We start from the raw sequence: 27,695 nt of genomic DNA on the forward strand, positions 1-27,695 counted from the left end.
GTTCACAAGAAGTGTTATCAAACCTACAACGATTTTTAGAAGTCATTTCTAAAATAATGTAAAGGCTTAATTTTTACTTGGAATTTATTTTCTTTGAAAGGATGAATCCGTGAAATTACAATCCAATGATCATTCTTATTTCCCTATGCTTTACACTCAACTCATCAAAAGTCAGTGAAAATAAACATCCCACAAAACAGCCATAATGTTCAGCGAAAATTACACTGTATGTATTTTACAGTAACTGCAATACCATTTATTTTCACTGGCATTTAATTTCGCCATTTTGATATTGTGAACATATTTTAAATTCAAAATTGTTTTCAGTAAAACAATGAGTTCTAGTATTATTTTGCATGTTCACGTGGGATTCATTCAGCAGATTTTACTTATTAGCGAAAATATCGAAATTAAAATCCAGTATCCTCGGGGGCGGACATCCGGGCATTTTCACCGCCTGGCAACCGGAGGCGGTGAAAACAAAGACCCAAAACTCGCAGAAAACGGTATTTTGGGATGATTGTTGAGACTCCTCTGAACAGTGTGACAAGATTAGCCTTACGTGTGTAACATATATAAATTTAGTTGTTCGGGATTACTTCAAAGTTGAGTTTGTGTTGTTTTCTCGAATTTTCACCGGCTCGACCGGCGTTCCACAGCAGCGCGCACAGAGCCCATATAAATGCATGTACAGTGGTGCGCGTCGTAGTAACGTGGAACGTCTTGTGACGTAGCTCCGCCCCAGAGGATACTTCCAGTACTACAAACTTATTTTTGCATTATTGTTTCGATTATACTGTTTGTTTCGTTTCGAAGTATTACTACTTGCTATCACTAACTCCATAGATTCAAAATAATGTGAAGTAAGCTTGTTATGATCGATGAGTACCAGTAATCATAATAATGATGCCCCCCCCTAAAAAAATGTAAATTGTGGGATGGGCGCTGGCGCAGAGGTGAAAGACCCCAAATCTCGTATGCAGCGAGACATTACGAGAATTTCCGTGTTTGGTGACGTCATGGGCATTGGAAGTACTGTGGGCTCGTAGGGGAGTTTTGTAAACGCTATGGACGGTCACCCGGAACTACGCTAAACTATAGGTTTTATCGTCGCGGGATCAAGGCATAACTCTACATGATTAATACGTGTCTTTATTGTGAGCTGGCGATTCATTTTAGCCTGTACCAGGCTCTATATAGTAGACTAGAATGTCCCGACATGAAGGTGAGAAATCGAGTATTCCAACATGGCCGCCATCTTGATTTCAGAATTTCACTATCATTGTGTCTAACACTTGAACCTCAGATTTTTAATTTATACACATGATTTGCTAAAAAATAGAATTTCACTTACTATCTTGATTTATTATTTTACTCAAAAAATGACACATTTGACGATAATACACCTTTGATCGCCTACACCTTAGTATTGATTTGTCGAGAGCAGCCGTCAAAAATCATCCTATTAAGTAAACGCATGCGTCCAAATTTAGTATGGGAATCGCTATTAGACAGGGAATCAGACATGCTAAATGCTAACAGATTTATATTCACTATTGAAGCAGGTTTATATTCTGTAAATCATTGTGTTCAGGTTTCTTTCTGTTAGATTTGCTATAATCAACTAAATAACAATATTGTGTGATGTATTTGATTTACCGATACTGTCCAGACCACAGCTGGTGATACCTAACCCTACATGCTTCATGTTGAAATTTGGATATTGCCAAATTTACTCTTTTTATTTACGAGTAGTTTATTATTGCTAAAATGTTTTTCACCCAGTTACATTATATTCCAATCTGCCATTATCGGATGCAAGTCTTTTTCCCTCTCTCTAATGAATCTCCATCTACTTGGTTGATGCAAATTGTCAGTAGAATCTGTCTCAGTGCACCAATAATAATGGTTGTTGATACACTACATAACAAATGATATAGCCATGCAACAACATAGTGTACCTTTGTGGTTGAGTCTGGTGATGTATTATTCTAACATAAAAAAAACAAATAATGTTATTTTAAAATGATATCATAAAGCTTTAACTAATATTTATTCATGTATTCTATCTACACCGACCAGAATCACTGTCCGTGTGGTGTTACGGGAATACTAGTGGCATAGTTTTGATTGCTGCCTTGGGTTGTTGAGCCAGTCTGAGGATTGGTGGGTTCCAAATTCAACCTGTGGTTGAACATCTCTACCTGTACTGTAGCAAGTAGACGAGTTCATAGTTTTTAGTAACCATTGTGAGTGTATTACAGATTCAGACGGTGAAACCACTGGCTGAGGTCTGGGCAGATTTTAAATTTATCTTCCGGAAACAGCATGTCATGTTGGCGCTGCATGGGGTTATGCACCATCATCCCTGGCACTTGCTTGCATGTACAACTTACACGTCCAGAGAGTCACCGTTGATATTCGGTGTTGGGACATGTAGTCTGTCACAAATTTCTAAATTATAAAATTGTATTGATTTATTAATAGTCGCTACAGCAAGGTTGCTTATTCATAAATAAACAAATCTTGAACACACTGAAATTGAAATATAAATTCAATATACAATGTATTTGCTCTGCTAGATAAAAGGAGAAATCAGACCTCATCGTAAGACAATCTACTGGGGAACGATTATTATATTCTTCATATACTCGTATACACACTGTTTTTCTTCACATACACACTACATCTTTTTCTTTGAGAGACAGCAACTTGTACAGTGGGGAGTACATTATGTTGCAAAATATTCACTCTTGTAATATGCAGTTAACACCTCTGATGACATGTTTTGTAATAATCTATCTGGAAAAGAACACATAATGTTACAACAAATGAACCAGAATGATCGAGTCTGGAACTAATTGGTAACCCTTTTAGGTTGTGTAACTCTTTATGATGAATGTAAGGAATACTAATTTCTTGGTTAAAAGCGACAGCACATTTTCAGAAGTTCAAGTCAAACATGTACCTGCAAACACTTGTATCAAATGTATACATTAAGGATGAATCTCCGTGAATTTTGCGACCCAATGGAAATTGAGAAATTTTGAAGCAGTAAATTTTTTTCCACGAATTGCATAAAAATCTGAAATTGCCAACCTTTCTAAGAGCAAAAATTATAGTTTACAGTGTTCTTTCTACAAATTGTTTGTGTAAAGAAGTTGTAACATCAACTACTTTCAGTATCTGGTGAGATATCACATACCGGTAACCTACATTCATTCCACTGTGACAACCAATCAATTAATTTACAATCCCCCAAAAAAGTGAGTGCTGCTATTCTCAGAATTAAAATTTTGGGTGTGACTTACGATCAGTGCATTTTATATTGGTTTCATTGAAGGTGATTTTTAGCTCCGCTGTCGACTTTGTCAAGCGGAGCTTATCATATGAGTGATTGTCCGGCGGCGTCCGTGTCAATGTTTTACTTTTTCGACTTCTTCTTGAAAACTACAAGCCTGAATGCTTTGATACTTGGTGTATATGTACCTTGGGTAGACCTCTCTCAGATTTGTTCATTTCATGATGATATCTTCAAATCTCTAATTTTGGTGAATATTTGTCATTTTTGGTAAAAAGTGATATTTTCGACTTCTTGTTAAAAACCGCAAGTCCAATTGCTTTGATATTACATACATAGGTACTACAAGTGGACCTCTCTCAGATTTGTTCATTTTGTAATGATATATTTAATTCTCTAATTTTGGTGAATATTTTTGCCATTTTTGGTAAAAAGTGATATTTTCAACTTCTTGTTCAAAACTGAAAGTCCAATTGCTTTGATATTACATACATAGGTACTACAAGTGGACCTCTCTCAGATTTGTTCATTTTGTAATGATACATGTATCTTTAATTCTCTAATTTTTGTGAAAATTTTTGTCATTTTTGGTAAAAAGTGATATTTTCAACTTCTTGTTAAAAACCGTAAGTCCAATTGCTTTGATATTACATATATAGGTACTAAATCTGGACCTCTCTCAAATTTGTTCATTTTGTAATGATATCTTTAATTCTCTAATTTTGGTGAATATTTTTGTCATTTTTGGTAAAAAGTGATATTTTCTGAAGTCTGATTGCTTTTATATTACATATATAGGTATTACATGTGGACCTTGTTAATTTCGTGGTGATATCTTCAATTACTTAATTTTGATGATTATTTTTGTCATTTTTGGTGAAAAGTGATATTTTTGAATTCTTGTTGAAAACAGCAAGGTCCGTTGCTTTGATACAATGTACTATACATATTGTTCATTTTCTAATGATATCTTCTGTTCTTTAATTGAAATGTGCATTGGTAACAGCAGAGCTATCTCAGCCGACAGGCTGCTTGTTCACGAAGTGATCGAGTGATAATTTCTCCCGATAAAACTAGTTCAAATTTTACGTTTTTTTCATATAAAAAAAGAAGTATTTAATTTTTGCATGGCATCATGACTGAGTAAGAGAAATTATTGGTATAACTGGTGTATAACATCGCGAAGTAAGTTATGTCACGTCGTAACTTTGATGATTGTTTGGAAGTGTTATTTGTTCGTTCATTTACTGTAAATGTAAACGTTGTAGAAGCTGATGGTCGCAATAATAACCAGCAATCCGCCAAATAATTACATGGTCGATTTTTTGAAGGAGAATTTTGTAGTAAATAAGATCGTGAAAGTCTTGAACATAATCCTGGCTGGAACGTTTCAGATGAGTTTCATTTAACCTTTTACAATTTGTTTCTTTTTAGTCTGCAGCATTTGCATTTCGAGATTGTTTCATTTTTAAATTCAAACTCTTCTAAGTTGTGAAACGTAATTTTTTGACTCCAAAAAAAATATTTGCACTGTGACGGAGCGGAGCTCATTAATATTACAAAAGTGCCCAAAATAAAGTGTTTATAACACTGTGTAAAGCAAATAAATATCTGCCACTTTGTTTTTGAAAATATATGTTGTTTATTGTGTGTGTGTGTGTGCTTTGTTCAATTTCTATTAATATGTAAATGATATGCAAATGATATGCAAAATATGCCGCCACAGTGGTTCAAATTCTTGGGGAGAACACTGAATATATATATTGATTCAACACAAATGTGAAAGTCCATGATAATCTTGTTACAGATACAAAAACTCATTGATTATGCAGATTATATTATCTTTATCGTCTGTTTTTCAATCACAGGTGTTAGTTGTGACTCATGTCTGAAATCAAATTTTCGTGGGAAGCGTTACAAGTGTCTGATTTGTTACGATTACGATTTATGTGCAACATGCCACGAGAGTGGCGCCACCACTACAAGGCATACAGCTGAACACCCAGTCCAATGTATATTAACAAGGTCTGATTTTGGTAAGTTGTCACAAACTAGTCAATAATCATCAAAAAAAAATATCACTCTGAGATTTTTCATCACTATTATGTCAGAAATAAGATTTCTGGTCCAAATAAAGACAAGCTAAAATGAAAAACTGAGTCTGTTTGCCATTTGATTTAACAATGCTCGATTTTTTATTCCTGTGTGTGAAGCACACAATTGGGAGTCTTTGTGTTTACTCTGTCTGTTCCACCAGTATCTCAAGAATCTCTGTTAAAATTTTAATGAAACTTGGCACATGTATATAGATACTCTGGGATTAATGTACATACATGTACCCGAGTCCATTTTTGGCAGTTCCACGTGGTACACAGATGCGTTGGGTGATGCACAGACTTGATTAGAATATGGTGGAAATCTATGCATATTAATTATTTAATTTGCTTGATAATTGGCAAATTATTAGTTTATTCCATTAATATTATGCACTGTTTTGATCTCAATGAAACATGATACACAGATGCGTTGTGATAATATCCAGATCTTATTACTTTTTTGTTTGACATCTGTAAATATTAATTATCTAATTTGCATAACAATGTTAGCTCTTTTAGTATTATCTGGGGTACTTCTCAGCATATTACAATAAAACTTGGTACAAGGTACCCAGGACAAGTCATAATTTGTAGCATAAACTTGAAACAAATTATTTGTGATGTATGGAATCATTTTTCACATGTAATGTAATCTAATAATAAACAACGCTGTATTCAGTTTATTATTTAGATCATTAGATCAATGGCATTATGAGTAATGAGTGCCTCCATGGCACCTAGACACTGGCCTCCATGGCACCTAGACACTGGCCTCCATGGCACCTAGACACTGGCCTCTATGGCTCCGAGACGCTAGCCTCCATGGCACCTAGACACTGGCCTCCATGGCACCTAGACACTGGCCTCCATGGCACCTAGACACTGGCCTCCATGGCACCTAGACACTGGCCTCCATGGCACCTAGACACTGGCCTCCATGGCACCTAGACACTGGCCTCCATGGCACCTAGACACTGGCCTCCATGGCACCTAGACACTGGCCTCCATGGCACCTAGACACTGGCCTCCATGGCACCTAGACACTGGCCTCTATGGCACCTAGACACTGGCCTCTATGGCACCTAGACACTGGCCTCCATGGCACCTAGACACTGGCCTCCATGGCACCTAGACACTGGCCTCCATGGCACCTAGACACTGGCTTCCATGGCACCTAGACACTGGCTTCCATGGCACCTAGACACTGGCCTCCATGGCACCTAGACACTGGCCTCCATGGCACCTAGACACTGGCCTCTATGGCACCTAGACACTGGCCTCTATGGCACCTAGACACTGGCCTCCATGGCACCTAGACACTGGCCTCCATGGCCTGGATTTTTTCCCTAGCTTCAAGTCACTGAGAGTGGTATTCCTTGCATCTTTAAAATGTGTTCAATTGTAAATTATGCATTTTATTGGCAGTCATGTTACAAGACAGATATTGAACATACTTGATGTAACACCTCCTGCTGCTGAACTAGATATGAAGCCAGTAATAATGACACATCCCTCTGACTCCAACAGTCTAAGATATTTTGTTACAGTGATAATGATTTCATCTCCAGACTTTAGTCTCTTTGCTATTGAACAATGTATTTCTCATGGGCGTCTTTGTTGTGTTTGTGGTCATTTAACTCCCTCCTGACTTTTCCCAATTAACTGGATATAGAGAAGTGCTTGATGTGGTAATTTATTTGCAAGATGAATACTGTATTTGCTCTATTGGAATTGTAAATAAACCAAAAATTACATTTAATTTATTCTTGATCATTAAAATATAACTTATTTCAACCATAGACATGTTTCAGTCATTTATTTAAGCACATGCACTACTAATATACAACACATTGTATTTAAAATTAGTGAGTAAACTGTTTTATTACATTTATTTTTATCCAGATCTTTATTACGGAGGTGAAGCGGTATCTCCTGAGCAGCCGCAATCTTTTACTTGTCCATTTTGTGGTAAGATGGGTTTTACAGAGACAACCTTACAGGAACATGTGACTTCAGAGCATTCTGATTCGTCAGTTGAAGTGGTAAGGCACTCAAGAATTCACCAATTTTTGACTCCCGTGTGCGAAGCACAAAAGGGAGTCTTTGCAGTTACCCTGTCTGTACGTCTGTATGTATGTATGTATGTATGTATGTCACTTTTTTTGTTCCACCGTTATCTCAAGAACCACTAATCAAATTTTCGTGAAACTTGGTACATACAGTACAGTTCTCGCGGAAGCTTTGGCTTTTGTGGCATCATTGTCGCCTACGCATGGCTTCATTGTCGCCTCAGCATCGCATCATTGTGGCATCAGCTTCGCGTCATTGAAAATTGAAGCTGTGTTCGCCTCGCTATTTTGTGGCATCATCGTGGCCTTAGCTTCGCAGTCTCATGGCATCAACATGGCATCAGCTTCAAAGTATTGTGACATGAGTATGACCTCATTATTTGCATGCAGAAGGGCAGTAGACAAAAACATGTACAGAAGTTCGATATGTAATCGATTTGAAATTCAAGGCGAATAAAATAATATGATCAAGAGTAAAATGACATTTTAAAAAAATATCTTGTTTAATTATTTTAGTGTTGCGAGTATTGGGCACCAAAAACTTTGCGAAGTACATTACAATCGGCAAGGTGACGAGTTTCATATTGACTGGAAGGAAAATCGTGATAAATTCAAATCACACGATGCAATCGTCGTCCTGATACAACACAATTTGCTGTATACGAAGTGAAACTTTTCTTGTTATAAAATTTACCTTTTTTCGCTCATTTTATTTGCTGCTAGAAGAGCAGATTCAGATTCCTCATTTCGGTGGTATTTTTCTGTGTTTCGTTTAGTTTTAGCCGAGTCCGACCCCATGCCCGGACTACTAAAACATGCAACACACACGTACGCCGCCGGGTGCGTCGGCGTCGTCGCCAGTCATCTTGATACAAAGTTCCAAAACAAGTGCGTACATTTCCAACATATGATTGGATGGTTGTGGTGGCGTCGGTCTGGTAATATTTGACAACCAATTCTCAAAATTAAGTCACGATCAGTGATCTGAGCTCGATCTATACGTACTTTAAAAGTATTCTCACAAACATATTTTCGAATGAAAACGAGCCATGCCCTGTAAAAAATCGAATAGCGCTTGACATGCAGGAATAATTTATTGGGCTTCAGAAAAATAAACGTGTCCATTTAGTGTGGCCGTAAATATTTGGTCACCAGCCGATGAACAATTTGAAAATCATGATTCACACGGAAGTCCTTCGATACTGAAAATCATCGACCCCAGTCTGGTTTACCTTATTTCCCAACTTGCAAAACTGATTTGTATCTCAGCCCTGTTTGTTTTGTTTTTTCTTTTTTTTGAACTGAGGTAAAATCCCATCCGTTTGTCAAAATATACCGATGTTTTCCAGTGAATAATTGCGAAGCCTGTCACAGCACACAAAAAAACTTTGTGAATCGACGATGGAGATTGGATGGTACGACGACCCTTCAATTTGCGTTAAATATGTTTTGTTACAACATCATTGATTGGCTGAGAGTCACCTGATCGGAGCATGACCTGGGTCACAGAACCATATTAGTCCGTATTATCAACAGGACTTTGCGAGAAAACCACACCCACATTTTCAACCATTTTAGCGCGGAAGTTGCCAACAAATGTCGAAAACTCGTGAATTGTATAAATTCGAATAAAATAAAGCTAGCGATTCGTAAGACTGGTTAATAATATATCCCCCGATGCTTTTCGATTTTTTTATTTCAAGGTGAGAAATGGATACTAGTAGTTGAAGTTCCATCGATTTCAAGGCGACTATTTAACCGCGACAACTCTACGCTCTGTTGTAGTTTCACGAGGTAAAACAAAAATACAATAAATAGTACTTGTTTAATTATTTGGTTTTACAGCCCGCAAATTACGGGACATGATCCCCATGAATTGCGATAAATAAATGCTGATTGTGTTGAATGACGGACGTCGGGACCGTTTGGGGAAACAAATTACGGTCGGTAGACATTTCAAACAAATGAAATTATTAACGAAAGACAAGATTTTTCTAGGTATTTACGATCATTCGGTCATACCAAATATATACAAAATTGACAAATACACAAAGATGTGTAATAGTAGGTCATTTTTATTTTAGCCTTAGAAATATTTTCTTTCACTCAGTCCACGTCCATGCGTGGGAATTCTATTTAGCTTCATGGTCCTTCGGCTTGTCTTCTGCTTGGGGGGAAACAACAATAATTATACAAATCGTAAACTCAACACAATCAGGAAAAGAAACCCAGACAACCATGTTGTACTTCTGTTGAATACATTTTGTAGCAGTGAGTCACGTCGGAATATTGTCTAAAATAAAATATTCAATCCCAGCCAAATCTAGGTCAAAGGGTCAGATTGCGTGCATATAATTATAGATAGTTAAAACAAAAAGTATTTGAACTTTTGACGGTTGTTCAACATCTATGCACGGTTACTAAACTAGTAACCGTGATCTATGAAAACCAGAAAATTTTTAGTAGTCCGAATTGTTGCACGGTCGAAAATAAAACTGAAATTGATCGGTCAAAAGCGGAAGCGGTCAAGAGGTTTGGGGGAAATGAGTACAGTACTTCTTTGTTTGATGAAGCGATGCTGATGCCACATTGTCGCCATAATGAGGCCACAATGAAGCGAAGCGATAATCGCCTAACTTTTTAATGTCGCGACATTGAAGCGATGCTGAAGCCATAACAATGCCATAATGATGCGATGCTGAAGCGAAAGTGAAGCTGAAGTGAAGCCAAAGCTTCCGCGAGAACTGTACTGTAGATGCCAGTGTTCTCCCCAGACTTCATGTCAAGCATCACGGCCAATTTGCATAACAATGCATCTAATTTGCATAATTTTTATTTGCATATTAATCAGTTTTTCCCAATAAATATTGTCAATCTACAATTAATTAAAGACAAGATATTTTTATATCTGATAAATTTTATATCATTTTACTGCATTGTATTTTTTGTTTTTGTATCAAGTCAAATAAAGTTTGAAATGGAACATCATAAAAAGGAAAAAAAAATTGAAAAACTTGTGTTATAGCCAGTCAGTGAATATACTGTTATCCATGGATATACTGTTATCCATGGATGTACCCCAGCATGCATCGGTCACAATGTTGCAACGTGCATTATGTCGCCTTAGGGCGGCGTTTTTCTGTACTAAGGGTACCCTATGAATGGGGTATTTCCAGAGGTCAGAGTTTGTTTTGTCTCATCCCATCTCGTCCGCTGTTGAAATATTCATACTTTTCTTTCCAATGCGACTTAATTTCACTTGTTCTTTTTTTAATTTTGGAGTAAATAATGTCACCAGCAATTGAGTGATAACAAATCAGAGTGCAGCAAATCGGGGTTGATCTTCCCGACGTACGCCGTGACTTGTTTTGTCACATTGTTGCCATTGCGTGCAATGGGCAAATTATTGCTATTCTAGTTATTTATTTTTTTTTGATTTGGAGGCTCTGCACCTTTGAAAGACTTCGCAACATATTGCAGACTTCCGTTTTTATCACTGTCTTTGTATGGCTAACAAAAGCGGGATTACCTAAATCGATCAATACATGTTATTGTTTTAAATACGTGCAAGACGAGACTGACACTTGTAAACAAAAATATAAGCATCACGGCTGAGTGACCAAGCGTCACACACAAAGTGCAAGCATCACGACCGAGTGTCCAAGCGTCACGGTACCGTGTCGCTTCAGAGGCCTGGGGAGAACACTGGATGCTCTGGGATAATGCACAGAGTTGATTAGGTTTTGGTAAAAATCTATGAATATTAATTACCTAATTTGCATGATAATTAGCTGATTTTTAGCTCTTCCAAGACTGTTCCACTGATATCTGAAGAACCACTCATTGGATTTTGATGAAACTTGGCACATGGATGCTCTGAACTAGTGCGCAGATTTGATTAGTTTTGGGTTAAAATCTATGAATATTAATTATCTAATTTGAATGATAATTAACTGATTTCAAGCTTGTTCTATGACTGTTCCACTGATATTTGAAGAACCACTCATTGGATTTCAATGAAACTTGGCACATGGATGCTCTGAACTAATGCGCAGATTTGATTAGTTTTGGGTAAAAATCTGTTAATATTATTAATTACCTAATTTACATAATGATTAATCAATTTTCGGCTTTTCCACTCATATCTCAAGTACTAATCATAACATTTCAATAAAACTTGGTACATAGATGTCATATGACACTGCACAGACCTGGTAGTGTTTAGGGTAATATCAGTACATATTAATTACCTAATTTGCATAATTAATTAATTTTCAGCTTTTGATATTTCGAGTAGTAATGATCACATTTCAATGAAACTTGGTACATAGTTACTTGAGGACTGTGCAGAGACCTAATTAGTTTTTGGGTAAATATCTGTGCATATTAATCACCTTATTAGCATAATTAGTTAATTTTCAGCTTTTCACCTGATATCTCAAGTACTAATCATCACATTTCAATGAGACTTGCGACATTTTCTAGGACTATGCAGAGACCTGATTAATTTTGGAATAAATAATTGTGCCTATTAATTACCTAATTTGCATAATTAGTTAATTTTTTGCTGTTCTATAGCTGTTGCACTGATGTCTACAAACCACTCATTGAATTTCAATGAAACTTTTCAAGAGTACCCATCACATTTCAATGAACCTAGGACTATACACCATATTAGTTTTTGGTAAATATGTATGCTTCTTAATCACTTAATTAACATAATTAATTAATACTGATATCTCAAGTATTGATCATCACATTTGAATAAAACTTGGTACATAAATGCTCTAGGACAATAGACAGCCTGATTAATTTTGGGTTAAAATCTGTTCATATTAACTCACTAATTAGCATAATAATTAATATTTTTTGGGTTCTAATCACATTTAAATGAAACTAGGTACATTGTGCAGACCTTATTAGTTTTACACTTAAATCTGTTCATATCAGTTACCTGATTTACATAATTAGTTTTCAGCTATTCCATCAATATCTCAAGTACAAGTAATTTTGAATTAATTTTTACTGTGTCTTCAATACTCTCAGCACACGGGAGTTCTTTCTAAGCTTTCTTTGATTCTGAATATCTTTGCTGGTGTTCACATGACCTCTTTCACAGTGGAGCCTCTACTATCAGAAACCCTGGTTTATCCAACTTTTTGATGAACTAAACATCCGTACATTGTGTCACCATTATCTTAACTTTCAATCATTCAAACTATGTAGGAGCCTTATATGTGTAATTTAGCCTGAAAATGATGTACTTAGACTGTACTTTATATTACAAAATTGTTGGAAACATTAATTATCATTATTGCTTTGAACAGTCTCCCTGGATTTGTAATTAGAGTGGAAACAGTTATTGATTTTAAAATTAGACTTAAGAAATATATTTGAAAAATATAGAGGATGATACAAGTATGTTTTTGTTTCCATATTATTATGATAGTTATTTAAAATATATCAAGATAAAAGCAAAATCTTGGTAAACCTTCCTGTATGTAAAGAACCAAGTTGGATTTACTTCCTGATTTATTCTTATGTCCATATGTCTATCATTTGTACACTCAGCACAAATCCATTGTATTGCTTGAATTGTAGGTTTGTCCGGTTTGTGCAGCTTTGCCGGGAGGTGATCCAAATCATGTTACAGATGACTTTGCTGCTCATCTAACTTTGGAGCATAGAGCTCCTAGAGATCTTATATCCTTTTTATATTGTACATATTTATTCTATCGAGATGATCTTATTGAAATAGTAGATGACAAAGTATGGCGGTTCTATAGATACTGTGCTCTCCCTTGGCCTTTTATTACAGTACTTTTCCCTACCATTTTTGGCCAGTGAGATGGTGTGGTTATATTTTCATGAAAACAATAAAGGTTATACTTTTATGAGAATGATTATTATTGTAACAAAATGCATCATTAATATGTAAATTAACTTCCATGTTTGTGCATTTAGCTGGGGAGAAAACTTACAAACGTACAAATTCATTCAAAGCAAATTTATAGATCTTCATTGCTGTTTCTCCATAGATGTGCTGCAATCTGTGTATGGATTTTTACCTATGCTTGCAATGTATTAATATAATATGTGTTGTATTCTTAGAACAACTTCCATTAACTTTAGTACAAATTCGTCATTTTCAAACATGGCAAAATTAAAAAATTATGACTGGGAATTATGTATAGGAAATTGACACTCAAACACATGCACAAACAAACAAACAGAGACTCCTATTGTGTGCTTTGCACACAGGAGTCAAAAACTTTCTAAAAGTTAAAACACTACTTGATAAATTTAACTAAATAATTAAAAAAAAAAAAATTGTTTTTCATATTACCTTATTTTTGGCATTACCGGTAATAACCTTTCTCCTAATTCCAACTGGACTATGTCATTAGCAATGACTTGTCTATAAATGAATTATTGGATGTGTGTGAGGTCAATGATGGCATTTTCATTGTCACAATCATAAATTTAAACCTACCATAGATAAACCTAAATACTTTTTTCATATTTTTTCCAGAAATTTGGATCAGATCCTGTAGCCAGTAGGAAATGATGTCCTTTTGCTCCAAAATAAAAAAAAACACCAAAAGATTTCTAAAAATAGACAATGTTTGGGCAGAAAAAATGGTGTTCATTGTTGAAGATTAACTAGAAATGCAGGACATGTATATATGTAGTGTAACATGATTGTATTGGTCAGCTGCTATGCAAGTGTAAAATGTATACAATTTATTTTAAAACACACCAAGTTGCATTTTATGTTCAAGAAAATTACCAACTTTTTACCTTATCATTCACTATGTTTTCCTTGGCACTGCGAGCGGATGACCTCCCGTTGTCATTGGCACTGGGAGCGGATGACCTCCTGTTGTCTTGGATCATTTCACTATCACATTTGCTGTATTACTCTTACATTTGTGTAAATGACAAAAGTGTGTCCATGGTCAAAATAAGTTAATAATCCGGCATACCATAAATGCACTACATAGTATGTGTATGTGCACTTCTAAACAAAGTATTTGTGGGCCAATTTTTCCTTGACATAATTTTTTACGATGAAACTAGTAATACAAGACATGTTAGAAGAATGTTCCACCCTGGTAGAGGGGTGGGTGTGCCAAGGGCTAGGAGAACCAACATGCATTTTAGTGGTGGTTCTGGTCTTTCTAATCAGAGTTCAACATCGCCAAGCAGTAGGGAAACGATGGATCCAATAGCAGGCAAGTCACAATTCTAGGCATCGTTGTTGATTTCATTTTTGGGAGAGATCTGTTGATTTTATTCATTTTATGTGTGTTTTCCAGGTACCCTCACTGACTTTCTGACAATAAATTGGAGTACGAATGAGTTTTAATTTAAAATCTGATAATCAAAACCCCCACCCTTGTACTTGTCATTGCCTGGCTGCTAACATAACTAACCAGACAGAAACTTTTATGGTTGATTTTTTTGAAAAAATTGATTCAGAATAATCCGGCTCGCCTTAATAAATGGTTCTCATTGCAACATGTTATACATTCTAAGTGTAATTCATGTCATGAAGTAAAATATTTTGTCTTATCAGACTTGACATGTGGACTGTATATGATATATGGAAATTCATAAATGTTTTCTCTCATAGAATTATTATCACAATTATCGGGTGTTCGTCGATCAGCGGGTCAACCGCAGTCATCTACTTCATCACAGCTACAGCAATTACAGATGCAGCTACAGTTGGAGAGACAGCAAGCCCAGGCTGCAAGACATCACATGGAACGGTTTTCACGGCGACAGGCAGCTTCAGCCACTTTAATGAACCCTTCAAATTCCACAAACAGTACATTAGATAGTACGCCTAGTTCACAAGCAAATTCCCAGTTTCTTTTATCAAGGTATGTATCCTTCATACAATGATAGTCACTCAGGCATCATTTTAAAAATTAGCAGTTTTCTCAAAACTTTCAAACATGCCTGTAACAGGACTAATTAGACCCTGTAGAATTCTTGAATTTTGCAATTCTGCATGTGGTTGTAATTTCATGGTTTCACATATGCCTAGATAAGAATAATGCATCTCATTGCAAAAATGCCTGAATATTTAATGGTACTGCAATAGTATTACGGTAATACACATTCTAAGTGCCATGCTTGGGCTATGAGCTTAAGTGCACACTGCCTCTTGAAATAAGTGAAAACTCACCGACTACAATGTAATTACAAGTATTAATTTTAAATCAATAGACTTTGTGCTTTTGTAAATCATCACTAAAAGTACATATATTTTTACCTAAAGTATATTAAATACTGCTTAGATAGAGAGAACATTTATTAGTGTCGCAACAGTTTTTTGACTGAATACAGTGTATCATAGTGTGACAAAGGTAATGTCATACTGTTACGATGTTGAATAAACAGTCAGTTACATATGATAATTCAATTATCCTCTTTGTGTCTCACACAGGATAAATGATTCGTCGTTGTCCGAGAGTGACCAGCAGCTCCTGGAAGTGGAGCGGGCTGACCATAGTTTGTTTCTACAAGATTTACTCTTATCTACATTAGCTGAGGAAGCACAGTTCCAACGTGAACTGGAGGACGAGAAGTCCTTGCAGCCGAATGAGAACGACGATGACGAAGGTGCCACAGGAGGTGCAACACCTAGTGATATTTTACTGCATTTAGATAATTTAAGTGTTAAAGACAAAGAGCCTCCTCCTTAATGAAATGTACTTCTTTCAACTTTAAGAAATATAGCTATCTTTAGATATTCTCATCTCTTAATCTCTTGTTTTTTGTTGTTTTGATGTTATCATTTTGTTTTCACAAGGCTACGCATTCAGGAATTGTTTTGACAGTAATTGTACATAGTTGTAACAACAAATTGTTTTGACAGTAATTGTACATACATTGTAACAAAAAATTAAATTGTTTCCATTTTTTTGTGAATTTATCACCTTCTTTATCTGTATCTGTGTTGGACCAAAGTAGCATTATTTTCTTATGAGCAAGAAATTAACACAACTTGTAAAAATACTGGGTGTATGTGTACAAGTGTCAGTATCGCCAACTGTAAATTCACAACTTAACATTCTCTCTCTCAATTTGTGCTGCAAAACCAATGGGGAAAATAAATGGTTTTAAATTGTCTTGGGATACTTGTTTTCAAGTATGGAATTGAATAGTAAAGATTATACTATCCTAAAATAAATTGCTGATATGCCAATGTGTTCTGGTATAGTTATTAAGTTTTATATTTGAATTACAGTAAATATAATTATTTACTGTATACATATTAATGAGTTTAAGAAATCAATAATAAAGGTAGATGGGTTGAACAAGTAGATGTGTGGCATAAATTATTCTAACACCTTGTCACAAAACTTGCGTCTCTAGTTCGATCTGTAAAAAGCATTTCACTTTGTCAAACATTTTAATATATATTTAATTTTAAATGAAGGTTAAAAATGTGTGGTGATGCCTTAAATGGAAATGAATGTATACATTAAGATCTTGTTGGAATATATTCATTTAACAAGACTTTGGCCTTATTAATCTCATTGTCAATTGTCAAATTTAAGTTCTTTATGCGTAGCCTTTTCACTAGTTCATTTATCTTTCTTCACTATAGCTGTAGTATGTTTTTTTTTTTAATTTGGGATAACCTATTTTTAGTTGTCTTCAGTTTCCAGTGGTGTTTGATCACAATAAAGCACTGTTGTGTGTTAATGCAACTTCAAGACTTGTAAGAGAGAAAGCACTCTTCAGTCATCGTCTTAAGTAACTATTATGTAGATTACAGTTAATGTAAATAAAAAAACATTCTATGTTTTATGGATTTTCCTCTAATTTTAGAGGAAACTATTTTTTTTTTTCTAATCTGTCATTTGTGAGAAAGCCTTTGCTGCCCAGTTTCTGGTCTTAGATCTGACGGTTCTTCGACACCCTTTTTGAGATTTTCGGTGGAATATTCTATCTTTTGTTTTGTGTGCGAGTGGAATGTATAATGATAATTAGGATGGAAGTAAATGGCAACTGAGAAGAGTTCTTTATTTTTAACATATTAAACTTGTAAATACATGTAATTTTTTTTCCACAAAAGAATAAAAAAAAAGCTCATTGGAATTGAAGACTTTTCAGTATATAACTCCCCTCTGTGTACAATCACAAAAAGTGTCCATTGTTTGTACTAGTAGGTATGTGATTGTAATGTCGTCACATGATTGCTACTGCAAAATAAAATTTCCAAGGTGCTATGTTAGCATGTAGTCATTGAAACATGCAAGTCTTGTGTTTGTATCAATGTATGAGTTATTTGAATGATTCAAGATGTCTGCCTTCTGGAAAAGAATTCATATACATGTATAGCAATGTACTAGCCATGGCGTTGGGAGTGAAGCAAAAAAAAACTGCCATGGCTGGGAATGTTGTGAGTTCGAAAGATTTTGGATTAAGCCCAGTGTCACTTTAAAAGAACTATGGACCTTGTCTGGCCCCCAATTTCTTTTTGTGCATATATCGAAAACATTTCGGGTAACTGGTTTCAAGAGTGTTGCAGAAAAATAGATCCAAAACAGTATGCTGCATTCCTAATTTGCATAGATTAAAATACATGTAGTATTGAACTGGATAGTAGGAGTATGTATCAAGTTTCTCAACTTCATTTGAATAGTGGTCAAACATGTATGGTTCAGAAAAAAATTCTTAGTTCTGAATTGTTGCCTGCTATTCATGCTTGTGCATGCCACTGAATTTTTCTGTTCTCAAACCCTAAAAAATCTATGGAAATGATCTGAGTGACACTTTAATACAAGTTGCAGAAATAATGTATACTGTGATTCTTGCATGTGAAGTTAGCAATGTTGACGAACTCTGAATTTCAGAACTTTTTGGAACGTGTAGAATATCAAAGGCAATTCCATAAATGAATTTAATTTACTTTCGACTGTAGTTGGCGCTGTTTGTATACCATTTCGTGCACGAGAGACAACACGGAAGTTTGGCAATCTTCTGTGATCATGCTAGTTATCTTTAGGGCGTGCATCAAAGTCGCTATCAAGTGTATATCGAAACGTCTGGGCGTTGTAAAGGATGCATAGAAACTAATACATGCCTGAATTGATTGGCAATGGTATATTGATTACGTCATACAAACGTACTTTATAATGTCCATAGAGGGCGGGACGACATTTTGCATGAGGGGGTGAGATATGAAATCTAGACCCTCTGAAACTCAATGATGCAACGCCCCCCCCCCCATTTTTTTCGGGTGGGCGACCGCTTCCTCTCCTCCACCCCCGGTGATATACAGATCACAGTCACTTGGGGGCTGAAAATCAATAAATACTAATTTAAAAAAAAAATCACCCGCTATACGTATATAAATAAACAACTTGTTTATTTATATACGTATAAACTTGTTTATTTATATACGTATAGCGGGTGATTTTTTTTTTAAAATTAGTATTTATTGATTTTCAGCCCCCAAGTGACTGTGATACAGATCAACAAGCTCGTGAAGGTCTTTTGGGGGAAAACAAGTTTTGATTGGTTCAACGTTGAAGGCGGTTGAAACAGCGTAGTGCTGCACGAATGATAGAACGGGATACGTAATCAAACTGCAATATCATAAAGTATGTGTGAGCGTGCGAGCCAAATGTAAAATCACTGAACACGCACAACTCGATACGTGCTAGGATTGCATCGTTATTTCATGGTGATATTTCATGGTGATGGTATAAAATAACTGGGACACTAATCTGTACAGCACGTTAGGTGTTAAATCTAAACTATTCGTCGTTTTCTACTCTGAAATCTTATAAGTCACCCAGTTTTGTACTTTATCCTGTGAACTCAAGACGAGATTATTCAGAATGTATTGTCCCTTTTGCAATGTTGTGCGAATAGAAAGTGACTCACGTTAAAGATACATTTCTAAAGGCATTGGCACCGTAATCGAAGTCCCCCCCCCGGGGGGGGCAGTTGATACATAGCTGGGTACGTAGGTGCCCCTGAATGCTCAAAAGTGTGACCATTTTTATACCTGGATGATGGCAAAATCTATACCCATATTTATACCAAAGTACCATTTCTGTCATCGCTGTTTATTCTAAAACAGTTACCTATGGATCTGAGGGTGGGGTCCGAGGTGGAGATATTCGCTCATATACTTATATCAATACTCATACCTCTAAAATACAAAAAACGAGACTCATTTCAGGAGCAAGTCCCCATTAGGTTCTATGTATCCCTCCCCCCCCCCCGACGCTCCACCCGTGGTGAATACTTGGCGATTGTACGATAACGAGCTAATGTGTATATGTTTTAAAAGTTAGATTGGATGCAGAAATATTTCAGGTAATTGACATACAAGTGAAAGCAATGAAACAAATGTGGCCCATAATAAACACATATTTTCACTCAGTCCAGAATCAATCTGTATAACGATATGTGATTAATTTCACTGAATAATATTACCCAGACACCATAGGCCATTTCAAGAATTACATTTATTTTCGCACCGCACGCACTCATAAAGAAATTCCTGTATGAAACAACAGATCAATCGAAAGAAGTATAAGACAATTCATTTTGTTTTAATGCAAAGAAAGAAAGAAAGAATGAATTAATCGTACCTTAAATCATAGACCCTCCAGTAGAGGGACTATGCTTAAATCAGGCAAAATTACGAATTTCTGATGTTTTAAATACAAACTAATTGTTGCCATTTAACCACTTGCCCAAATGTCCAACTTTTCTTTGTATTTAGATTTCAGCATTTGATAAGGGACATGTAAAGAGACTCGCTATGTAAACAGTAAAAGTTGATTTAAAATTCTGAAAATACCGAAAATTTGAAATAAAATGGCGCCTCGTAATGTTTTGAGACATTGGAAATTGATTGTTGGTAGCAATTCACTAGACAGTAATTTCCATGAGTAGCTATATTCAGTATCTGCCCTCTAATATACAATATATGGATTAAATAATATACAATAATAAAGATTTTATAATAAATATTTACAAAAATATATCTAGAATTTCCATGTAATATTTCTGATAGATGAATATATTTATATAGTCCTAAAATTGATATTTATACAGGAATTCTTGGAAAACACTTTCCTCCTTTGTTTTTCAATTTTAATTAGTATTACCAGGATAGAATAGGTGACATCGCCGAGTATGGTTTTCTATTGTCTAAGCATATTTCAGAGACGATTGAGAGAGAAAAGTCCACAATTAAAACCCCCGAACGGCTGGTTTTATCGCAGACTTTACTATAAATGTACAAATCGTCTGCCGTGTCTCATCGTCTATATCAAACGCACGGTTTTGCGATAAAATACATAGATCTGATTAGAAGCGTTCTAAAACACGCTTACAGGTACGTTTTTCAAGAAAACTGGATGAAACTTGCAATCCGACTTACAAATCTCGCAATGAATCAGGAACTATTCTATTTCTATCGAGTCAACATATACACCTATATTCCCATATATTTGTAAAAGCAATGATGTATGTCAGTGTATCCTTGGTGCTAGGGTAGCTGGAAAATATGGTGGTCGATCTGCCAATGGAATAAACCTATTGTTCCTGTGAATGTTGTCAAGCCCGAAACGGCATTAAACGATATCTTGAATGTCTACAATATCAGAACTTTCGCGATTTTTAGCGATTTAGAGATAACATTTACACTTTCGAAAAACATACATGTCTCTGCACTTTCTTTGGCAGAAATATGACGACCATTTGTGGTAATATTTATGAAAAAAGTGTTTTTTAGTATCGAAACCGCGTTAAAACACACGTGGCTTACAGTTGTGTTATCGTGAGTTGATCTGGCTCATAACTATACATTGATGGAGACTGGCACTCTATATCGTCTGAACCAACCGTACTATGACTGCTGACGTCATACTCCGTTGTTATGGTGATATCGTCCGACGCCATATTGTGAAACTCTGGCAATTTCGCCTGTAAAATCAAGTAGAATTCAAACACATAAGTTTTCATGCATGTAATAACAATACAATATACGTCTGAACGCTGTGGATCGTTTGCAAATCGAATTGTATTATCAAAAATACAAAGTAGCTATATTAGCAATATTTTGAATTATTAAGAATACAGAGTAGCTAAATTAATAGCTGTAACTTGAAATATCGGATATACAGAGTAGCTAAATGAACTGAAATATGTCAGTATGAACGATGTTTCGAACGCTTGAAATTCTCACAGGCAATATTAAGGTCTAACTTTCTAGCCGTTGTTGATACTTGTCAAGCGACATTTTGTATCTGTGCTGTGTCAACTGTTTGTTTGTTCCCAGTGCCGTTTCCATAGCAATATACACGCCACATCTAACGAATGAGTTAACATGCAACCGACATTTCGTAACAACAATAAAACCAGCATAAGTTTAATATCAATTTTAAATTAACAAGGGCAAAAATCAACAGGTTTGGAAACAAACGCGTTTTTCTTATTCAAATGTATTTTACTCAACGGTGAACACATTTTTATTTACGAACAATATTTCATTTTAAATGTATCAGCCATTAAGAGCGCAGCAAGTTTATCATGGAATATAGTCGAACTAAAGTGTCACGAAAGGCATTTTTTTGTATTTTGAATAAACAAGGAAGTAGTTCAAAAAGATAAGAGAGCATATTATTAAAGTTTAGCAACATTTTTGTTAATATCCATGGCTATTCAATCCCCAAAAAACGCGAATTCCACTTCTTATTGAACTCAGTTTGTGTACTTTGATTCAACTTCCCATGTGTTGACGTCATGATGAAATCCAACACTGGAAGAGATGTTTACCTCAAGGAGTCGCCCACAGTGGGTATATAATCGTAATAATCTGATATGTCGAGTGAAACTGCGCTGATAACGTGAAGACACATCCATATCATTCGTATTAGTAGCAATTAGTTTTAACAATAAACGGAGTGCAGACCACACATCATACTTCAATATGACACGGGTAAGACTTCGACTTATTGATTGTGAAACGTTTTAAAATCGTGTGTTTATTTTTCACTCTTCTCGACATTGGTGTTAATAATGTATTTATCGTATATTTATAACCGGGTAATATAGGTTTCATGTGAATCCAGTGAATACCAGATTATTTTTTAGATTTAAGACACAAATAACGGCAATTTTATCTTCGAATATCGATTTAATCTTACGCGTTGTCACGGTTAGTTAATGTTTAATACTACGTTTGCCATGAAGATATCCTGGACCAGCTTATAACAGACAAAATACAAATTTATTGTTGCCGAATGTATGGTACACATCTCATGAATTGGCTTACCTTTTCTCTGGCCCAAATGAATCCCCTCTCACGAGCCCACTGAAAGTACGCAGCCCCACCGTTCGGCACATGTGTTGTCATCGTTAGAGTTTCTTCCAAATCGTTAATATATTCGATGGCGAATTTCAACGCTTGTATTTTCGACATTTTCTTTCCTGGTTGTTTTCTATGAGCTAACTTTCCCCGTAGCATTTCAAATGCATAGTTCATATCCTTCATCCGCGTCCGTTCTCTATCGCTGGCTGTCTTCCGTTGTTGCATCTCCCGCTCCTCCTCCACCCGGCTCTGAGCAGGACCGACTTCAGTTGCCGACTCGTACGATCTCTTTGCCTTTTTGCGAGGTATGACTGTGAGTTGGTTAGATGTGTCTTCGTCACCGCGGTCCCGGTTTCCGTCAACTAATGGCAACATTTCCTTAAGTACTACAGATGAAATAAAATATGAAGTATGTTATTCCAATTACCAATAATATCTCCTAAAACTACTTGTTGTCAGAAGTACGGTTTATAGAAATGCCTTTTATGTATTACATTTTATTTTATGGGTATCGATATCTAAAGTACAAACAAGAATCTAACAAATCAATGCACCCTTTTTACAAACATACCTTCAACTTTCTCACAAGACTTTGTTTCAAATATTTAAGATCGTTTCATTAGACAGCTTTCGTCTCCAATATATTGGCGTCTTGTATCACTTCAGTCGCCGAGTGCTGAGTTACCCCACACGAAACACACCGTATCTTAATGACGTTCTTTGCCTTCTCTGGTCTTCATGCCTTTGACGCCCTCGTAGGTATCCCTCCCTATATACGATTCAAGGCAACAACGTCACGCTATATCTTTCACTCACCCATGGTGAATGGGCGGTACCTGGAAATCGGCACACTTTGTATACGAAACTAGCGACAAAACATCCAGCCTTGTGGTTGGTTATTTTTTTTTCTTAGATACTTATCGTTACATTCGATGAATTGTTCTGAATAGGACTCCTTATCATGTAAAATGTGACGAAAATGGTTGCCATGGGCGATACAAATGATTAAAATACCATGAGTAATTAAAATAATAACCGGAGGACGGAGTGGCATTGAGATGGACATTTTTCGCCTACTTCCAAATTCCACCTCGATTTGTAGTTTATTAAATTAGTGCACAGAAGCCTATACAATTATCGTTGGGCCATTTAACCCCAATGTTGTCTGTACTAAACCTCACATCCAGCACTGCCATAAATGTATGCACTTTGTGATTTCTCGAAAAATTAAATCGAACTTCCGGTCTGTTGTGAAACCGTTTTTTTTACTCTCACGATTACTGCCATTCCCACGCATCTACTATTTTTGCATGTCTATTTCTCGTTTCCTGGTACGCCCAAACAACATGACACATACCACAAACATTTCAGGACGCCACTGGAAAAACGTCCATTATAACAGACCAATTTCGATTTCACATGTTAATGTGTAACATTATAATCTGACACACTGTTATAAAATAACATAAATACATATTATGACATAAATACATATTTGTGATATTATGACATATTTGGTCATTTCTATCCTATCAATCGATATTTACGTCAATTTATATAATGGCCGTTACTAAACCAGGTCATATTTTCGATTAGTTTGCTGAACTGTTACGTAACAGCATTGGTGAGTTTATTGGCATTGTTTATCATTTGTGTTTTTATATACACTGGTGCCGTAATGTGCAAATCAACACATCGTGTAATTCTAATGGACTCAAAACAAATTGAACCACAGGGAATAAATAGCTCAAGTTGATGTACAAGGTGATCATCTTGTCACAGTGAGATGACGTGTATGGTTATTAGTAAACCAGCGATCAAGAGAGTATATTGATACAAAATTGCCAAATTTACCAATTACATCATGTTTCGGTATTGCCAGGATATGGATTGGATACCTTTAACTTGTACTTATATTGCTACTTATAAATGCAATTGTCAGTGCTGCCACGGTACAAGGCGTTAATATTGTTTTTTTGTAAAAATGAGAAGAAAATGGTATGAAACCAACTTTTTTTTGAAAGTAAACATATGAATAATATAGTAGGTCTCATAGACATACATGCACGACTCACTAATAAATTGCTTCATTTGATTACTGTTTTGGGGCTAAAATTCGACTATATTGAATGTATGGTTTTGAGATAATATCACATGCCAACTATATAGCAGACTTTCCATACCACATTCAGCAAAATCCGGCTGTTTGTACCTGGGTATAATTATTCTAACTTTACCTAAAGTTTGTCGTGACTGCCCACAATCTATATCAGGTCACTTGCTTAGGGCATGGAATGTAGTAGTTCTACTACCTTGGGTTGGGTAGTTATTCACGTAGGGACAGCCAGTGGGTGGCTAGCATAGCATATTCAGGCAGTTTAATTGTCATTTACGTTGTTTGTGCAGGTCATAAGTCTGTTTTTAATGCATTATTGTTTATCATTTGTTTCTCTTGGTCTAACCAGTCCCCCACCAGCAAAAATAACGGTCTGCCCCTATGTGGTTTGTGTGTTCATTACAATGTCTTGCAGATAACGATCGTATCGATCGCTAATAGGCCATATTGCTAGTCGGCATGGGAAACTCCGAACACAGAAACACGTAAATGTATCACTTAATGTGTCCATCCAAGAGGAAAATCGAGCCAGTCACACCGTCTCGCAGGAAGTCGACTACCGTCGGTTCGACCAAATTTGTTTGGGTGCTGTTGACTCGTTACCGTGTCACAAATAGAATTGAAGTACCGACCCCGTATAGCGGGAAACTTGCCTGAGGAGGGTCCCACGTTTTGTTTCAATTTTCAATTCAGAGTCATTTTCTCATCCAGTAGCAGATATTTTAACAGGAAGCTTGGTATGTGTTGATAAAGACACATACTATTTGTCTTTTAGGTGTGAAATTATTTAATACATATATGCCTATAACGTTCCCACCGTTGTATTATTATAATCCCACTAGTAATCTTTGTTTATACCCCCATAAACGCCTTGTACCGTGGCAGCACTGACAATTGCATTTATAAGTAGCAATATAAGTACAAGTTAAGGGTATCCAATCCATATCCTGGCAATACCGAAACATGATGTAATTGGTAAATTTGGCAATTTTGTATCAATATACTCCCTTGATCGCTGGTTTACTAGTAACCATACACGTCATCTCACTGTGACAAGATGGTCACCTTGTACATCAACTTGAGCTATTTATTCCCTGTGGTTCAATTTGTTTTGAGTCCATTAGAATTACACGATGTGTTAATTTGCACATTACGGCACCAGTGTATATAAAAACACAAATGATAAACAATGACATCGTTGATTCTCAGTACTTGTTTTTATTCCCTAAGCTCTGATATTTTCTTCAACGAATGAGGATCATCTCAAAACACGTGGGTGTACGTCCAGGGTATCCTCGCGATTTACACTTTAGGTTTAGAAGATGAGATGTACCCGTCGTCCCTCTATTCTAACCATTTTATTCCTCATTATAAAAAAAATATCTCGTGAATGCAAACAAATTGTGTATTTTGCATTACGCACATTAAAACATCACACTAAAATAATATTCGACTAAAGTTTTTGTATTTTCTTCTGCGCTGATTCCAAAATTTACACCCTCTATATACGATTTTGGTAAGGTCCATATTGCGAGACCGACATCACATTTAGTGACGGCAGATATTAATCAAGCAATGTTTACGGCGCGTTTTAAATAATTTTTAGAAAATTTATAATACCGGTATGTTCTGACTCCACATTGTTGGTTTTCTAAACCAAGTAAAAGTTTGAATTCTTGCTAGGTATCTTCGTAAGATCTTAATCACCTCCTTGTAGCGATCTACTTAAAAGACCCTATACACTGATTAGTAGTGGTTTGTTTAGACTGCGGTAAAGCCACCACGCCCTATCCATTAAGTTTACCTCCACTCACTCGTTTGGAAATAAACAAATTAGAAAGCAGAGAAAGGCATTTTTTGCGAGGTAGTATATAATTTGTGAGATAAATGGTGCTATTATTGCAAGTGGTGTCGGTTTCACTGAGATAAGTACATACAGAATGGGTGGTATTTTTCAATTGTGTGTACATATTTACACTCCTTATTAACAGCACAGTGGTTAACAGTTGAACACCACGACTTGCGCCCATTGCCGCCATGATAGCCCGCAGATAAGTATATATGGCAGTAAGTAAAGACATGTATTGTGGGAGACCTGATTGATAGTTGAAAATCGACGATTATATATAACTGTATCACTGAGAAGTGGCCCTTTAGTAATACACTGCATTTATTGAGTGTTATTATTCCTGGTATACCTAGGATACCATGTTGTGAATATGCTTGTGCATACACGAGACATCATATGTTAGAACACACATTGGTTTGATTCACTTTCCTCAACGACAATTTCACTGAGTTTAATTTTAGCAAAATTTGACGTTGAATGGATGGTTTAATGGCTTCAGACGGAAACAAATTATTGTGAAATTTGTAAATTCATTAAGTTGTTATTTACCTATCCGTGAAATAAGTGAAACACCCATAGAATAACGACTCTCTACATAGCATATGCTTTTTATGGTAAGGCGACAACATTGTCTATATTACCCATACCATGAATTCGCCAGATACATATGATATTAAATAATTAAACAAACAAACAAACAGAAACAATTTAATGACAATTAATATTGTGCATATTTATTGATTCAAAATTCGCCAGATGTATATATCTGACAGTAAATAAACAAACAAACACACAGACATTATTTATTTTACAAACAACACCGTGTGCATCATTTTAGATTCAAAATTCTTTGTTCATGTCGCGTGATTGTAGAAATGTAGGGTGTGCAACGAATCTGAAAATGTC

The 27,695-nt window shown here is 35.8% G+C and overlaps 2 protein-coding genes across 2 annotated transcripts; one reads left to right on the forward strand and one right to left on the reverse strand.

Moving 5' to 3' along the window:
* Nucleotides 1-1,037: 1,037 nt before the first annotated feature.
* On the forward strand, nucleotides 1,038-16,244 carry LOC100377255 (E3 ubiquitin-protein ligase KCMF1-like). Its single transcript, XM_085504482.1, has 7 exons — nucleotides 1,038-1,225; nucleotides 5,170-5,337; nucleotides 7,300-7,439; nucleotides 13,068-13,169; nucleotides 14,536-14,701; nucleotides 15,103-15,355; nucleotides 15,925-16,244. Exons 1-7 carry the CDS (start codon nucleotides 1,210-1,212, stop codon nucleotides 16,181-16,183), a joined length of 1,104 nt encoding a protein of 367 aa, XP_085360608.1. The 5' UTR covers nucleotides 1,038-1,209; the 3' UTR covers nucleotides 16,184-16,244.
* Nucleotides 16,245-21,178: 4,934 nt separating this feature from the next.
* On the reverse strand, nucleotides 21,179-23,557 carry LOC100367099 (uncharacterized). Its single transcript, XM_002742297.2, has 3 exons — nucleotides 23,396-23,557; nucleotides 22,789-23,210; nucleotides 21,179-21,437 (listed from the first exon to the last, which is right to left on the reverse strand). Exons 2-3 carry the CDS (start codon nucleotides 23,197-23,199, stop codon nucleotides 21,276-21,278), a joined length of 573 nt encoding a protein of 190 aa, XP_002742343.1. The 5' UTR covers nucleotides 23,200-23,210; nucleotides 23,396-23,557; the 3' UTR covers nucleotides 21,179-21,275.
* Between the last annotated feature and the right edge of the window lie 4,138 nt (nucleotides 23,558-27,695).

The sequence above is a fragment of the Saccoglossus kowalevskii genome, chromosome 10 (assembly GCF_978046115.1).
Source record: "Saccoglossus kowalevskii chromosome 10, keSacKowa6.1, whole genome shotgun sequence".
Taxonomy (NCBI): Eukaryota; Metazoa; Hemichordata; class Enteropneusta; family Harrimaniidae; genus Saccoglossus; species Saccoglossus kowalevskii.

Coding starts and splice junctions, on each gene's coding strand:
- LOC100367099 (XM_002742297.2), bottom strand. CDS start 23,199: ATGTTGCCATTAGTTGACGGAAACCGGGACCGCGGTGACGAAGACACA. Junction 21,438..22,788: donor TCATTTGGGCCAGAGAAAAG/GTAAGCCAATTC, acceptor TTGATTTTACAG/GCGAAATTGCCAGAGTTTCA.
- LOC100377255 (XM_085504482.1), top strand. Junction 13,170..14,535: donor ATAGAGCTCCTAGAGATCTT/ATATCCTTTTTA, acceptor ATAATTTTTTAC/GATGAAACTAGTAATACAAG. Junction 15,356..15,924: donor TCCCAGTTTCTTTTATCAAG/GTATGTATCCTT, acceptor TGTCTCACACAG/GATAAATGATTCGTCGTTGT.